Here is a 16,013-nt window from a genome sequence, read left to right as displayed (position 1 = left end):
TCTGAAACATAAAATAGAAGTGCTTACCAATCAAAAGAAAAGCTAAAAAGGGTTTCTGCAACACCAAACTATCACAATTCCTTTTCATCACAGCCCACATATGTGTTCTAATTGAGTTATCTGGAGAATCATTCATTCACAAACACTTTACTGCGTATAGCTAAACAATTCTATGTAGCTAATTTTCATAGGCTTGAATTGACATAATGCCGCCAACACACATCTTCAAAACAGGCAAAATTACCTCAAGTAAAAACCATTCAATAGTCAACAATATTTATCTAAGCATAGTCTCACTTTTTAAAAGCCACTGGTCAATTTTCCCATTTGTATATAAGACATTTCTATTCCAAGTAGATATTATTTTCAAATAGTATAAGATCTTTTCTACAAAGGGTCTAGATTGCTAAACAAATGGAGGTATCACTTAATGATTATTAGAACAGTTTTGTGGTAGATACATAACAAGAATGATATATCATAATATTATTTCTCTCTCTGTGTATTTTCAGGCATAAGTGCATATTCATATGTTTGTGTGTGTACATATGTACTAGTGTGGTATACATGTGCAAATGGAGACCAGAGGATGATCTTCAATATTTTTCTTTTTCAGGAGTAGTCTTTCGTGTTTTTGGAGTCAGGGTCTTACAGTGGGACCTACGACTAGCTAATTAGAATACTATAACTGGCCAAAGAACTTCAGGGATCTACCTGTGCCTGCCTCAGAAGTGTTGAGATTACAAGGGTACTCCTCCGATCCTGGCTTCTTACACATGAGTCACTATACTGACTGAGACATACTTTAACATTCATAATAATATTTCTTTAAAATTATATTTTAAAAGTCACATTTAATCTCTGAATATGATGTTGATGATGAAAATAAGGAATAACTTTCTTTTCAGGATGAATAATAGATAGCATTTTGTTTATGTCTCTCCTAAAAAATGAAAATGTTAAGTATTCCCATTATTCCTTGAAAAATTAGGCAATTTATTCACGTTCAATCAAAATCACTGTTTCTCATATTTACAATGTTGTATTTATTACAGCAATATAACAAAGCCTGTACAGATATATAGACTATAGTCCAACTGATAACTTCTCCTTCTTTTTACTTTCCTTTCAGTTCTCATCTGTATATTTAACCCTCAAGATATAAGCACATACATTCTTCAATATAATGAATTAATAATTAATATTCTCTCATTTAGGAAATGGTGGAATCATAGTATAATATTTTTCACTTGAAATAAGCTCATGGAAAATGAGCACATATTAGATTGTTTAAGCGGAGTGTGCTACTTGAAAACCAGAAAGAGTGTCTGAGTACGTGCACTTTCCTTTGCTCCTACTCAGTGGTCTTCCTCTTCAGAGTCAGGAGAGTAACCCACAGGCAAGCCATTGGCCACAGATGTTTAAAAGTGTGGGATTTGAAGCCATTTGCTCCAATATCTCCTGTTTCTCCCACAGTACCACTGAGGATTTATGAATCTGACTCTAACACATTGAAATTACACACAGGGGGCTGTGCATTTCAAGAAGGTAACAGACTTTGCAGTTTCATGCTCAACTGCTACGTGTGGTGGTGGTTCCTCTATAGCATATATAAAAAAGAATATTCTACACACCTAGTAAATCAAATCAAGATTAATTAAAATATACAAAGAGTGTTTTGTGATTACTGTAAAAGGCACTTGAAGAGAAAGCTGGATTATTGTGTTGAGTTACAATGTTCATGCTTTGCATGCTAACTATTAGTTTTTAACTGTTCATTAGTGTCATTGTCATTGAAACATTTCCCCAGCAGAGGGAAGCACAGATTCATTATTAATTTTATAAATTGAACTATAGAAGAATGAGATTGTACTGTAATTCATACATTTTAAATGGAGGTTGTATGATGTTTCAGATTAAATAAGCAACTCTGACCTATAAAATGTCTCAATACCTTGTAGTAGTATATTGATTCTAAGATGCCCACTTCAAAGAAATATACAACTAGCATTTTGATGTAATTGCTTTGTTGTCTGCCTTACTTAAGTGCTCAGGAAAAGCATACTGGGTTACCATCAGAATACACACACACACACTCACATATATATATATGTACATACACATATGTACTTATATATACATATGTATTCATACATGTACACACACATACACATATATGTATGTATATACATATATACATGTGTGTATATATATGTGTGTGAACATATATATGTGGCTTGCTTGGTCCATTTTAATACTAATTATTTTACATTTATTTGATATATTTTAATGAAAATTTCTCTTGCCTATATCTGTAAAAGTATGTTCATAGACTTCTCTTTTTTTGTTCATGTACAACATTTGAATTCTATATCTTATTAAGATCTAAAATCTTGAATTTATTATACCAATGGACAAAAAATATATTCCTGGCATGTGCCACCATGCTTAGTTTATACAAGTGTTGTTGTTATTGTTTTTAATAAAGGTGCTAAGTGTTTTCTAGAAAAAAAATTTCCTGTTTTGTGTATTTTTGGAAAGGTGTGTGGACTCCCATCACTTTAGCATCAGAGGTACATAGGTAAAGTGTGAGTTGCATGGAAGAGTTGGGACACGAAAGGAGAGAAGGTTGTAAGGAGCTCCACAAGGAGACAATGGAGGCTGGCAGATCTGAACGCAGGCTGGCCTGCTCAAACTGATGCACCAACCAAGGACATTGGAAGCAGAGGACCATGACCCCTGTTCAGATTTAGCCAATAGATAGCTCATTCTCCACATGGGGAATAGGGGGCCGGGGGACTGCCTCTGACAAGAACTCTGATTACTGCCCCTCAGCGGATAGGCCCTGTGGGAACACAGATGAAGGGGATGCAGTCTTTCCAAATGAGGCCTGATAGGCTGTGGTCAGAAGGTGGGGGAGGAGGATGCCACCTGTCAGAGGTATAGCGGATGGAAATAGAGCTGAAAAAGGAGGAAGGGCAGGAATGGGAATATAAGAGGTAGGGGATTACAGTCAGGATGTAATGTGGATAAATTTATTATAATAGTAATAATAATAATAATTTTAAAATGTGACAACTTACCATGGTGTTGTAAGTCTGAACAGTGAGTCAGTGGGTCTCCATTTCTTATATCTTGTCGTCGTGTGCGTCTAAAAAAATTGCATTCAAGAGACGTTATTCGATCTCTATTTTTTTTCAGTTAGAAATTTCTGATGCAAGTGAAGAATCAAATATATAGTGAATACTACAGACAATCGAGGAAGACATTCATTTGCACCTAGCGTGGCTGTATGAGGAGTCTGCATGGTGATCGAGCTGGGGAGCAGGGCATGGTGGCACTGCACTCGGGAGGCAGAGGCAGACGGATTGCTATGAGTTCGAGGCCAGCCTGGTCTATGAAGCAAGTCCAGGACAGCTGAGGCGACACAGAAAAGTGAGTCCAGGACAGTTGAGGCTACACAGAGAGACCTTGTTTCAAAAACAAAAACAAAAACAAACCCCAAAAAGCAAAAGAATTTTAAAAAACCAAACTGGGAAACAATGTACTGAGGTCTTTTAAATGGACCCTTTGAACAGGCTTGTTCTCTACCAGGTATCAGTCAATAAACAGCCAACCCTGAGAAGGTCAGAACTTAATTTTAGAGGAAATAAAGTACAATTATTTTGCAACACCAACCCATTTCTTCAATAAACATAACTGAACTATTGTTCTGATCCTTAATGTGGGTGTAAGCTTGGAAATTAGAAATTACATGAGTGACGATTTTTCTCATTGCTCATGCATATATTTAAAATATATTTTTGTCTACCTTTAGAATGTATAAATTAAGAATTCTTTCCTTTATTGAATTGAAACTTTGTTATATCAGTATTTTATAGAACAGCATGTGTATTGCATTTTATTTGATGTCTTATTTGATGATTGAACTCAGAGACTATTGTTAAGTGCTGAACCATTGAACTACATCTCCAGCATTTTATTCTTTCCTTGGTTTAGATAGGGTCTCATCCTACAGTCCTGGCTAGCCTGCAGGTGTTTCAGGTGAATACCACCACGACAGCACTATCCTATGGTTGCAAATCAGTTTGTGCACTGAAGAAAAGAAAGAAAAACATCTACAAATTTTTAACTTAAGGGAAAAATCTCCTTTTGCTAGGAGAGCAGGTGAACCAAAATGACATACTCTTTTACAGAAAAGAGGAATATATGCATCAAACTACAGTTAGGGCTCCTTGCAGGCTTCTTAAACTGTACGTGGGGCTCTTTGCAGCTAGACCCACTTGGAGAGGGAGATGAGCTTTTGCTAGTAGATGTAAAATAGATGTGTAGACTGAGGGATAAGAGGTAAGGTCTGTGTATCACCCATGGGGAAAGTTTGGGTGTGTTTGACTGATTATTTTTGTTTTTTGTTTTTTTTTCTATCTATTTTAAATGCATTATCTTGCTACAAAATTAGTTGCCATCCTTGAAAAGAGCACTTTTAATAGCCATTGAGAATTGTAAATATGGAACTCATTACTCTATTCATAAATTTAGAAGTCTAAAGTATTTATAGATTTCTATTCGTAGAAGTAGTGAAACTATCAAGCAGATGTGTACATTTGAAAATTGAGCCAGCAAGAGAACTTGTGAAACTTGAACCACAAAGCCTTTGGGAAAGTCTTTCTCAATCGTTTAAGCTTCAAAAATGTCACTAGAGACAGTATATAAGTTGCAAGGCCTCTACACATCCTTTTCAGAGATATACCTAGTGTGAGACACATGAAATTAGGTTAAGTCAAATTCTTAATTCACAAGAGAAACAAAAGCACTTATGAAAATTCTTTTGTTCTTAGTTTGTGGGTGTGTGAGAAACACTTTCAAATAAATAAATAAATACAAGTTTTCAATTATAAGTATTTTTATCTCTTTGATAAGAAAAGCTTAAACTTCAAACCTTTCATTACCAAATCATGCAATGTTCTTCATTATTATTTCTTATAAAGGAGATAGTCCTCACTTTTAGTTCAAATATGAATTCCATATGTATGTTTGAATAGCCCAAAAGTACTCTAGATCTAAATAGTTTTAAGAAGGATACAAATTTAATAATTTAGAATTATCACTGTGATAATGGTATATTGCAATATATCAAATTATACATGGCTTCTTTAATCAATATATATTATTTTCAAACTAAATTTTTTTTCTAATGTAAAATCCCAACTAACTACAGAAGTACTATAGCACCTAAATATTGAATTTTGAAAACACTGTTTTGTATGTAGTGTACACTAGAAGTTTTACCTTTAGTATTAATGTGACTCTGTGTTCTAACTGTATAATAATGTAAGTTCTATGTAATTGTGTAAAAAGACATTATGTATTTCTTAATGTTATGTGTATGTTGTGCATCTGTGTGAATTTATGGACATACCATGAGACCATAAGAGGGAGTTGGAGGTTCTGATGTTGGAATTACCGATGTCTGTAAGCCATCTATGAGGGGCTGGGAACTGAACTGGGATCCTCTGAAAGAGCAATAAGTGCTCTTAACCACTGAGCCATCTCTACAGCCCCAGTTGTAGATGACTTAGTATTCAAACAATATTATCTAAAACATCAATGGAAACAGTTAAGTAGTTGTTAGACTATGCTTCACTACTGTGAAAGGCTGAAACACAGACTTTCTTTGGATATACTGTCCATGCTAAAGCAAAGATATATTGTTCCAAAGGTGCAGTGCGGCTTAGGGATGGTAGTGACTTTTCTATGTTTGAAAAGTCACTGTTCATGGTAGTAAGCAAATTGTTGTAATATAGTCGTAATATTATTACTACTATAGAAATAGTAATATAAGGAAGTAGCATAATACAAGCTGTCAAGAATGCATGAGAAATATACACATACATGTATAAGCAGATAATATTTTATTATGCAGTTTTATGTTTCAAGTGAAAACCCTGTAAAGACAAGATGGTGCAGTAATAACAGGGACAATTAAAATTTTTTGAGTTAAATAAGGAGATATATTTAGTAATGTTAGTTAATTAATATTAATACATTGATGACATCAATGCAACGTTTTTACATGTAGGAAGAAATTCCTGATTTTTTTCTTATGTCTATGTTTATGTGTTGGGGTATTGGGACGTGTGCCATATTGTCTGTGTGAATCTGAGATCACAAACGTGTGTGATAGTGCACTCTTCCTACCTTGCTTGAGGCAGAACATTTTGCTGTGTGCTGCTGCCATATGCACACCAGGCTAGCTGTCTTGTGAGATTTCAGGGATTTATCTGTCTCTTTTTCCCATCTCACTTGCTATAGAATCACTGGGATTACAGATGTGCACACCATCTCCAGCACAAGAGTTTTATGAGCATTCATTCTCAGGTCCTCTCCCTCTGATGACCAGGACTTTTCCAACCAAGACATTGCCTAAGCCTCCATTTTGATATTTTAGGATAAGGTTCTTATATATTCCTTAGATTCTATAGGCAAATGAATTCCTGTCTGCAAGATATTTCTTTTCATTTGGCAACATAAATGGGCTTATTAAAATAAAAAGCAGGACATAATAACTTTAGATAGAAAAAGTAGATTTATGGATAATAGCACATTGGGGTCAAAAAGTACAAGGCCTAGACTTTGTTCTGTTTTTTACTCATAATATTTTCTGCATCTTTTACCATATTTCCCCCTTCTAAAATAAAGCTGTAAATCTATTTTCTAGCTGTAAGAACTGAGAGACATATATTATGTTGCTATCTTAAAAGTCTTTTGGTTATTTGTTCTATTTCATTTAGTATTCAACTTTCCTATTATACATTTTTTGCTTGTTTTGTGTTTTTTTAGGAAAAGGGGAAAATGAAAGAAACAACAAAGTAGCAACCAAAATAATAATTACCATCTTTCTACCTCTTCTCTCTCTCTCTTTGCACAGAAAGGCAGTGTGTTCAATTACAAAGGGCTGGTCTATGAAGCAATCACAAAGGACTGGTCTATGAAGCAAATAGACAAGGAGGCTATGACACATTACACATCTCCCTTTAATGTCCACCTCACCTCTTGGCAGTAGGAAAGTAGCGTGAGCATGATGACCCATCCCAGGCACAGTAAGGGTCCCGGGCAAGGCAGCATTCTGCACAGGCTTTCCCATAAATGTCACAGCGATGCAGCGGAAGCTGTGTGACCCCAGCAGCTGAACCAATGTACAGTTGTTGCTGTGAATGCAATAAGAAGAACACTCTTCTAAAAAACTAATTTATTTAGGCTCTTTAACAATGAAGCATATGTATGAATAGAAGTTGTTTTGCATAGTTTCTTCTAAGGTCTAGCAGTTAATACAGTTTTAAGTGAGGTAGAAACACATTCTCAGCATCTGATTGCAATAGGAAAGAGAAAAACACATTTTTCTTTCACCAGAGCATTGACTAATGATATAGTAAGCCTTAAGTAAAAGTTATACAGATTCTTTGCCAGAAGACAGTTCATTGGATAAAGGTGGCTGCTGCTAAGCCTGATTTCTGATGTTGATCCCAGGGACCACATGATTGGAGATAAGACCTGACCTCTGACTCTCACTCCCATGAGTCGCATTGTGACAATCCCCAGACATATAGAATGAACAAAAATGAAACAAATTTTAAAAGCTTATATAAATTCTGAGACATGGAAATGATAATCCAGAGGCAAAAGACTTCAAAATTATATTTTAACTTTCTAAGGTATAAATGAAAATTGAGTTTTAGAACAACTTCATTGTAAACAACAGAATGCTCTTTGCCATTATAGTCTAATCATCAGAAACAGACATAGTCAGTATTGTGATTTCACTTACAGAATATATATATATATATATATATATATATACATATATATATATATACATGTACACATGTATATATATGCATGCATTTGTGTGTTTTGTGTTTTGTGTATATAGGTAAGATGAATGTAGGCTGAAGTGCATACTGAAATTTAAGAAATTATTAAGAAATGTTTTCAGAGATAATCCAGTTCTTAAAGCTAATTATATTTTAATAAAATAAAAATAAGAGTTAAGGAAAACAAATCCAAATCCTCGTACGTACATTTTTCTTGTTAAATATTACTATTCCGTGCAATGAAATAGAGAAATAAAATCATTATGTATATTAATCTATGCATAATTTGTTTTGCTAATTCAACTTGAGAATTATACTGAATGAGGTTATAAACCAACGTAGTTTAAGAAATGTTGTTGATTCTTTAGTAAGAGAACATATTTTATCCTTTTAAAAGAATGAGCTTAGAAATCTGTTGAATAAAGGCAGTCTCAATGTGATAAAAAAAAAAAAAATGAAGCAGGTACAAAATATTCAAGCAAGTGTGGGATCGCTTACAGCATTGCAGCGATAACCAGAAACATGGTTGGCAACAAAGACAAAGGACATGTGTACCCTGACACTACATCCTCTTTTCTTTTGATATTGTTGAGGTAGTCTCCTACAGCCTAGGCTAGCCGTAAGCTCCAGACTCTGCTGCCTTCCCCTCCTAAGTGATTAGAGATGGGTGTGGCTATTAGCCCTGGCTTTGTGATCCTGCTTGAAAAGTTTACTGACCAAATTGGCCATTCTATCTGAAGATCTCAAGCTTGGCTACTAATATTTAAGAAGCATATGACAAATTCATAATTATAGATTTATAAGCATATGACATTTAAGTAGGAAAAGAATAACCCAAACAAAGTGTCTACATCTGACACATGCCTTTAGGAGAAAAACAGAAAAAAAATGTACAGAGAAGAAGAGAAGAAGCAGAGTATAGCCATCCAATTGATTTACAGTCATGAAAACCTAAAGTCCAATAAATTGCCCCAAATTAAATGCAATTCAATGTCATTTTGATTTTATCCTAATTCTTCAGGATTACTAATGATATATAAAATAATCATGCTATCCACATGAAACATAGGGGCTTGCAGGCATCACTGAGTGCAATTCAGTGACTAGCTATGAACCTGATGTGCTTTTTCTGCCCAATTTAACATCACCGCAGGAGATTTCACTAGCCTCCTCACGGCATCTTGGGGCATGAGCAGGACGTGATTTCATTATCTAGAAGGCTTGTTATATTACCATACCACATGTCCCTCTTGAAATGCTGTCTCACTTTAAAAATGTGCCTAAGAGTGGGTGAAATTGAGTCACATTGAATGAAATTCATCTTTCCTCCTCAATGGCAAATGTAAGCCAGAGACTCTTTTATTGTGGTAATTTAAACTGACTTTAAAAAAATTGAATGTTGTATTAATAGGCAATGATTTAAAATATTTAAAACTAGTACTTTTTTTCAAACAGGATGTTTTGCTAAATTGGATTTAGAGGTAATTCAGCAAGGATAGCAGAGAATAAATATAAATAAATACCTTTAAAATCATTACAGGAAATATTATCTCTGTCTAGCTTCTATCCTGTAAGGCCCCGGATTTCCTTGACAACATGTGACAATTTTTAGATTTGAAGAACAGGTGAATACATGTTAATGAGGTGTCAGATAGCAGTATCGAGTCAATGGCATCTGCACTCTGAGTTTAAATATCTTGGAGATTATCAGTCTATTTTGATACGTCTATGTGGAAAGGCCACGCTTTCCATTTTGTTGGCACCATAACTTAGTGTTCTGTTCAAATGGTAACACACTGTCAAAGGCAAGACAGGCAAACTGATAAGAAATGACTATAGCTAACTGACTCTTATATTCACAGTTGTACATACAAGTTTTTACAGCAGTTAGGGACATCCGAGGTCACTTTAATTTTTATACTATGTTTGTTACAAATAGACTTCAGTTCAGTACACCAAGTTACTTCTAAAATTATCATTCATATACTGGATTGAAGATGGAGAAAATATAATTCTTAGAAGTCAAACTTTGTCTGTAGCTCAGTATTGAGAATTTGGTTGTTTTTCTTTTATATCTTGCCAAAATATCCATGTGTTATAAATGAAAAGACTAATCATTGGCTACCCTAAAACTCTGAATTCTTAGAGTTCTAGAATATGCTACTTGGTAGTGTTTGATTGTATGTTTAACCAAAAGTGAAAGCCACTCTTTCTTCTCTCATGATTACAATACTACTGAAGGTAGGGCATGCTTGTTAAGACCTTCAAAACACACTCATCAACTGCTTACTTTAATCAACCTATAAGTTGTACATTGCAGACTTATGTATAAATTAAATAAAATTTAAACCTTTTATTCTAAAGTAATCCAACAATATTAAATTTAAAATATGTGTATGAGTCAAAATTTAAAATTCACTGTTATCCTGATCTCGGTAACACATTAGGAGGCAAAGATGATGCAATGTTCATTTCATTTGCTTGTTCGCTTGTTATAATAGTTATAATAATAATACTTCTTTGCTCTTTGCTTCTGTACTGCCCACTTGCTAAGCAATCTATAAAATATGATGGGTAGCAAGTGAATCTATCAGGGTCGAATGCAAAATTAACAAAACCACAGGGTTCAGTGTGATGTGTTAGGCTTGTACCTGTTTAGTAGAGAGCTCCATTGCTGAAATAGTTGTCGGTTCCTAAAAAAGAAGCAAAAGCAGCGTTCGATAAATGAGAACTCACTGGTTAACACATTTAGCAAGTTCTCAGAGAAACATCACTGCCCACAACAAATAGTATAAACTAGAAATAAGATCTGTGAAAGAAGCTGAAGAGAGAGGTGCTAAATAGTGAGGCAAACAATAAGAGCACAGAGCATCTTCCTGATTACAAGTCCTCAGGGATCCTGCCTGTGGTTGGACAAGTCATGTTTGTTACCTGCTGAACAAGCCTAGAGAGAACTCGTGGTCTATACTAAGTCAAGAAAAGGTAAATTCTCTACATTTCTCCCCTTCCTAACCTATTTCTTTAACTTATTATACTCTATTTTTCTTTCTATTCATACGTAAGACAAAGATGGGCATCACCATGTTTTTCCTTGGTGCTTTAGATGGAATCTGAACATTCTAACGTGACATCAGTTCTGCCCACAGTTCTGCCCTTTCCACCCAGCCCTTCCTCTATATCCTCTTTCATCTTCAGAAGCGGAATTCAACAGCACAATTCCATTATGCCTCAGAATTTTTTTTTTTTGTTGTTGATTACTTCCTTTTAGCCTTCCTACAGTCTTCTTTGTACCTCCCTGACAATCCTGACAGTTCTGCCTTCCCTCATCGGCCTATTCTTCCCACTCTGCCTTCCTTCCTGAGGTGGGCCACTCTGGGCCTGCTCACCACATATACACACACAGAACTAAAGTGCTGAACATCAAACCTGATGGCAAAACTGAGCACACAATTTTCTTAGTAATTTCTGTACCACCTGCCTGGTGCACAAATGAAACAAATGATGAAGGACGTGTGTTAACTTAATGGGGTAATTTAGAGATTCCCAATACTTTTCTACTTTATAGCTTAAGTGAGTGATAGTAATTACTAAATATAATAATGATTTCTCAAGGAATTATCAATCACAAAGACAGCTGTGACGAAAATACTGTCAGCCCACTGTATCTACATAGAAACGATATATTTACTATTTAATAGTATCAAGCCACAAATATAAAATTTATATTTCAAAATAACCATTCCACTTTAAAGTGTTGTTTTTGGCTTCTACAATATTGAAACACATGAACTAAAACAGAAACTCAATGTGTTAGAAATTTCCATGGCAACTTTCCCCCTCTAACCATTTCACATAAGAACTTCTTATGTGACTAAAGAAATAACTTCATGGGAGTTTGTATCAAAGAAATTATACAGTCAAGGTTCAAGGAATATAAAAGATTAACACCACATTCAATAAAATATGAGATCTACGTTATTTGAAAGTATAGGTGCTTAAAATTTTATTTCATATTCATTAATAATACAAAAGCAACACCATCCATAAAGCATATAGAAACGTGTTATCTCATATGTAAATTGTAAAACATGAAACAAACTCTCACACCAGACTAAAGAGGGTCATATTGTGATGTCAACATTCAAGATTAAGATTACCATATCACCTACTTAATATAAATTTATTTATTATTTATATCAGGAAATTAATAACAATTTAGAATATGTACTGCCTGCAACTGTAAGTAAGCTATATGCTTTCTAAGAAATAATTAGTGACAAATAATTGGTGACAAATATGAATTCTATTTAAAACATAAGCATTTTTCTATGAAATTGTTTGCTATTGCAAGTATAATTGGTGTTGAAGTTAAAAAAAATTAAAAACAGCATCTTCTCAGGATTTTTTATGACTCCAATTTACTATACTTCTCCCAGATAGTTTCATTTAGTTGTTACTAACCCTGTGTACTAGCAAAGGTTTTCTAGCTGCAGATCCCAGGAGATCCTGATACAGCTCAGTCTACACTCAGCACTGGAAGGGACTCTTCTTCAGAAGTTAATAGACTGGGCTTTGGAAAGCACCAATTATATTTTACATTTGAATGAAAAGTAAACTCTTTCATTTGTTTGTTCAGGTGTTCATGGAATACTGCATAAGTTGGGTTTAAAATGCAAGTATTATTGATGTAACAACCTCAAAATTCTTTGTAGTCAATATACTTATAAATAAAACCTTTGTCCCCAAGGTGCCTTGACCGGATGTGACAGTTCACTGACTCAAAAGGAAAGTCCATTGGAAAAACAGGAAAGGAAAATCCATACTGTACAGTTAAGGTGAAAAACTACCATGTATTGGGTTTTTTTAAAAACATCTTCTTACCTTAAAAAGACAATAATATGGAAGCCCAGCATCTAGAACTGATTTTTACAATGATTTTACCATAAAAAGAGAATTTTTCAGAGTTCATGTTTACAATCTTCAATGCAAGAAATTGATGCTCCATTAACTAACCTGCTCACTCAGAAGCATATAGTAAAGACTTTCTTTTTTCTCTTTCTTATTTATTTATTTTTATTTAAGTAATTTACTCAGATTACATCTAAATTGTTATTCCCTCTCTTGTATCTTCCTGTTCCCACCTCCTCTCTTTTTCCACCTATTCCCCTCAAACTCAGACAATTGGGAGCAAATCTCATTTAGATCCAGGCTGTATATTAGTGCTACAATGCTATTTTGAACATTTACCAGCACGCCACTTAATTTCTTCATCTGACACCAATGCCAATTTTGCTTTACCTCTTATTGTCTATTAAAATTTTACTCTGAAATGGCAATTTTATTGCTAAAGAATATTTTTCTTTCTATACAGTGCTTATTACATGATTTCATCCAGAATAAAAGTATCTTGTAACGAAAACCACTGGAATGTTCTGTGATTAGGTGGGTGTTTTCTTAAAACCGATCTCAAGATGGCAAAGTGTATGTATTGGTTTTAATCCAAGGATTTATGAGTTATTCAGTTTAAAAGAAACTCATAAGAACATGGTCTCATGGAGGTAGCAATACAGGTAAATTAACCTAACATTAAATGTGTTTAAAAATTATAAAAAGGTACATGCTAGGATCATGACCTTAAATCTTTATCCTGTGTATTTACCCTATCAAGCTATTGTATAGCTCAGTTGATCTTTTTAAACTGCATTTTGTTTTAAATGGAATGACACAAAGTGTCAAATAGAAGCATAGAAACTGAAACATTTTCCTGCTTTTCATTGTATGTGGCTATTGCTTTAATGTGTTGTGGTTTTTCTTTTTCTGTTCTCCACTGCAAAATTAAACAAAGCTTGACAGTGAAATATTCCAATTGCTAGCCCACAATATATGTATGAACTTTGGCTGATAGAATAGAATGCTGAAAGTAAATATTTCTGTAAACTTTGCCCAAAGATGTTTTGTCTGCTTGAGTGCCAAAGAAATAATCGTGACAATATGCACAGCAGGAACTGGGAAGAAAATGTGGGCTGCATCCATGGAAGGATATGCGTTTCTAAATGCAGCCATCTCCTAACACGATTTTGATATCTAAATAATTTTTTTCCTGTTAATTATTCATAATTGTTAAAGACTGCTAAAGAATTTTTCTCAATGTAGTGTAAGGGCCAAAGAAATATGCCCTAGCAGTCGTGGTAGGCACAAGTTTGAAATGTATTTTTTTGAAAGCCACCAAGTCAGAACAAAGTGCAATTTTGAAATTAAATACCTATATTGGCAAGTCTTTTGGTTCACATCATGTGTTTGCTAAAAGTCATTTTTTTTTTCTCTTTAAATTAAGCTCCCTGTAAGTTGAAATTTTTATTAATGCACCAAGCAATACAGGTAAGATGTGAAATGTAAACCTCAGATTCCAGAAATATTAAAAAGAAAAATTTAGCTACAATATAAAATTACTACCAAAATATGCATGATTTATTTAATTATTACAACAGAAGATAATGAAAAGACCAAAAATATTGATTATCTACAAATTACATAACATGACTGAAATAATTCTATACAATAAAATTTAATTCCACTGACTGATAACAAAAAGTCAGTGTTTAAAACTAAGACGTATAACACAGAGAACTTTTTCAGCTTCATGAGGTCAGAGACTGTGCTTTTAGATAGCTAAACAGTCCTCTCTGTCTCTGACTCCCTTTCCCCACCTCTCTCTCTCTCTCTCTTTCTTCCTCCCTTCCTCCATCTCTCCCTCAGTCCCTTCCTTTCTGTCTGTCTATCTCTATATTTATCTCTCTCTTTCTCTCTCCCTTCTCCCTTTCTCTAACACACACACACACACACACACACACACACACACACACACACACACACACACACTAACTTCTATAAAAGCCTGAATGTATGAAAGGTGTAGGAAAACAAGAAAAGAATTATAAGTCACACAGTTGTTTGTTAGGTGCTTTGAAGCATGTTGTGTTAGTGTCCTCCATGACTTTATTTGCAAAAGTCTGGTTAATGATTATTTTAAAATGAAGGGTATTTTCCTTTCTAATAAGGAAGAACATGGACCTGGATTACCAGGATTATATGGTGCTGGTTCTGACTCACTTTCCTTACATTCTTCAATCTTACTTGAAGACTGGATTCTTTGAAGAAGGTTCTTATAAACTTTATCATATTTCACTTTTATATCATTACTGTTTCATTCATTTAATAAATGTTGGCTAAATTTATACTTCAGGCTTACAGATATAACAATGAATGCCAGGCAGCCATTTATAAATTTAGTCCTCAATGCCCATAATTTGTTTGCTAATCTAAATGGTCTCTATAGTGGATCACAGCCCATTTGGATAATTATTGTTTTCAATTTATAGGTTAAGGTTCCAATGTGCTTGCCTTCTAATGTAACTCACTTGGCATAATGAATGGCAAGACTCAGCCTACACATTATTCTCAACGCCTAAAAATGGCCAAGGAAATCACATTTTAAAATCAGAATTGTGATTTCACTATTTTGAATATTTAAATTAAGGTTTTGCCTAACCTATACACGAAGTCATCTCACTTTCAGTGTAGATAACTAAAAATGATAATATAATAAATAATAATGACATTACAGCTAGCACTGCTGCACATGCCTGTATCCCAGTTCTCAGTTACTAGAGGTAGTGTCAGAAGTTCAACACCATCCTCATCTGCATAGTGAGCTCAAGGCCAGTCTGGCATAAGGAGACCCTATCCACAAAACAAAACAACACAAACCAAGAATAATTCCACCAGAAAGCCTGGTGGCATTTGAGCCATAATGCTGTCATTCTTCTAGTGCTTTAAGCATGATTCTTAAATTATGCTCACTGTTTTGCAAATATCAGATTTAGGTGGATTGTATGAGTGAAAGTATAACTGAAAGTTATAATCAACCTCCTTCATTTTACCAAAAACAAAACCAAACACAAAATTAAGCAAGCGAGACTTAGGTAAGACATCTGAGGGCACAAATAATATTGCTTGAGGTGGTGAGACTATAAACATCATTTCCCCTTCTCTTATTTCTTGGCATTCAAGTTTATTTCATCAATAAGTAGCCAATGTGTTATTTTACGAAACACTTCAAATGAGTATAGGAATATGATTTTG

At 34.3% G+C, this 16,013-nt stretch overlaps 1 protein-coding gene across 3 annotated transcripts in view; it reads right to left on the bottom strand.

Annotated features, from left to right (window-relative positions):
- Sema3a (semaphorin 3A) overlaps positions 1-16,013 on the bottom strand; it is a 454,588-nt gene that overhangs the window by 12,021 nt on the left and 426,554 nt on the right. For all 3 annotated transcript variants that reach the window (XM_051152073.1, XM_051152075.1, XM_051152074.1), the window contains 3 exons: positions 10,523-10,564; positions 7,051-7,208; positions 3,084-3,151 (listed from right to left, as the gene is read on the bottom strand). In XM_051152073.1, coding sequence (XP_051008030.1) covers positions 3,084-3,151; positions 7,051-7,208; positions 10,523-10,564 — 268 coding nt within the window. The remainder of the gene's footprint in view (positions 1-3,083; positions 3,152-7,050; positions 7,209-10,522; positions 10,565-16,013) is intronic.

The sequence above is a fragment of the Acomys russatus genome, chromosome 10, assembly GCF_903995435.1.
Source record: "Acomys russatus chromosome 10, mAcoRus1.1, whole genome shotgun sequence".
Classification (NCBI taxonomy): Eukaryota; Metazoa; Chordata; class Mammalia; order Rodentia; family Muridae; genus Acomys; species Acomys russatus.
This window is presented reverse-complemented; position numbering and strand designations above follow the sequence as displayed.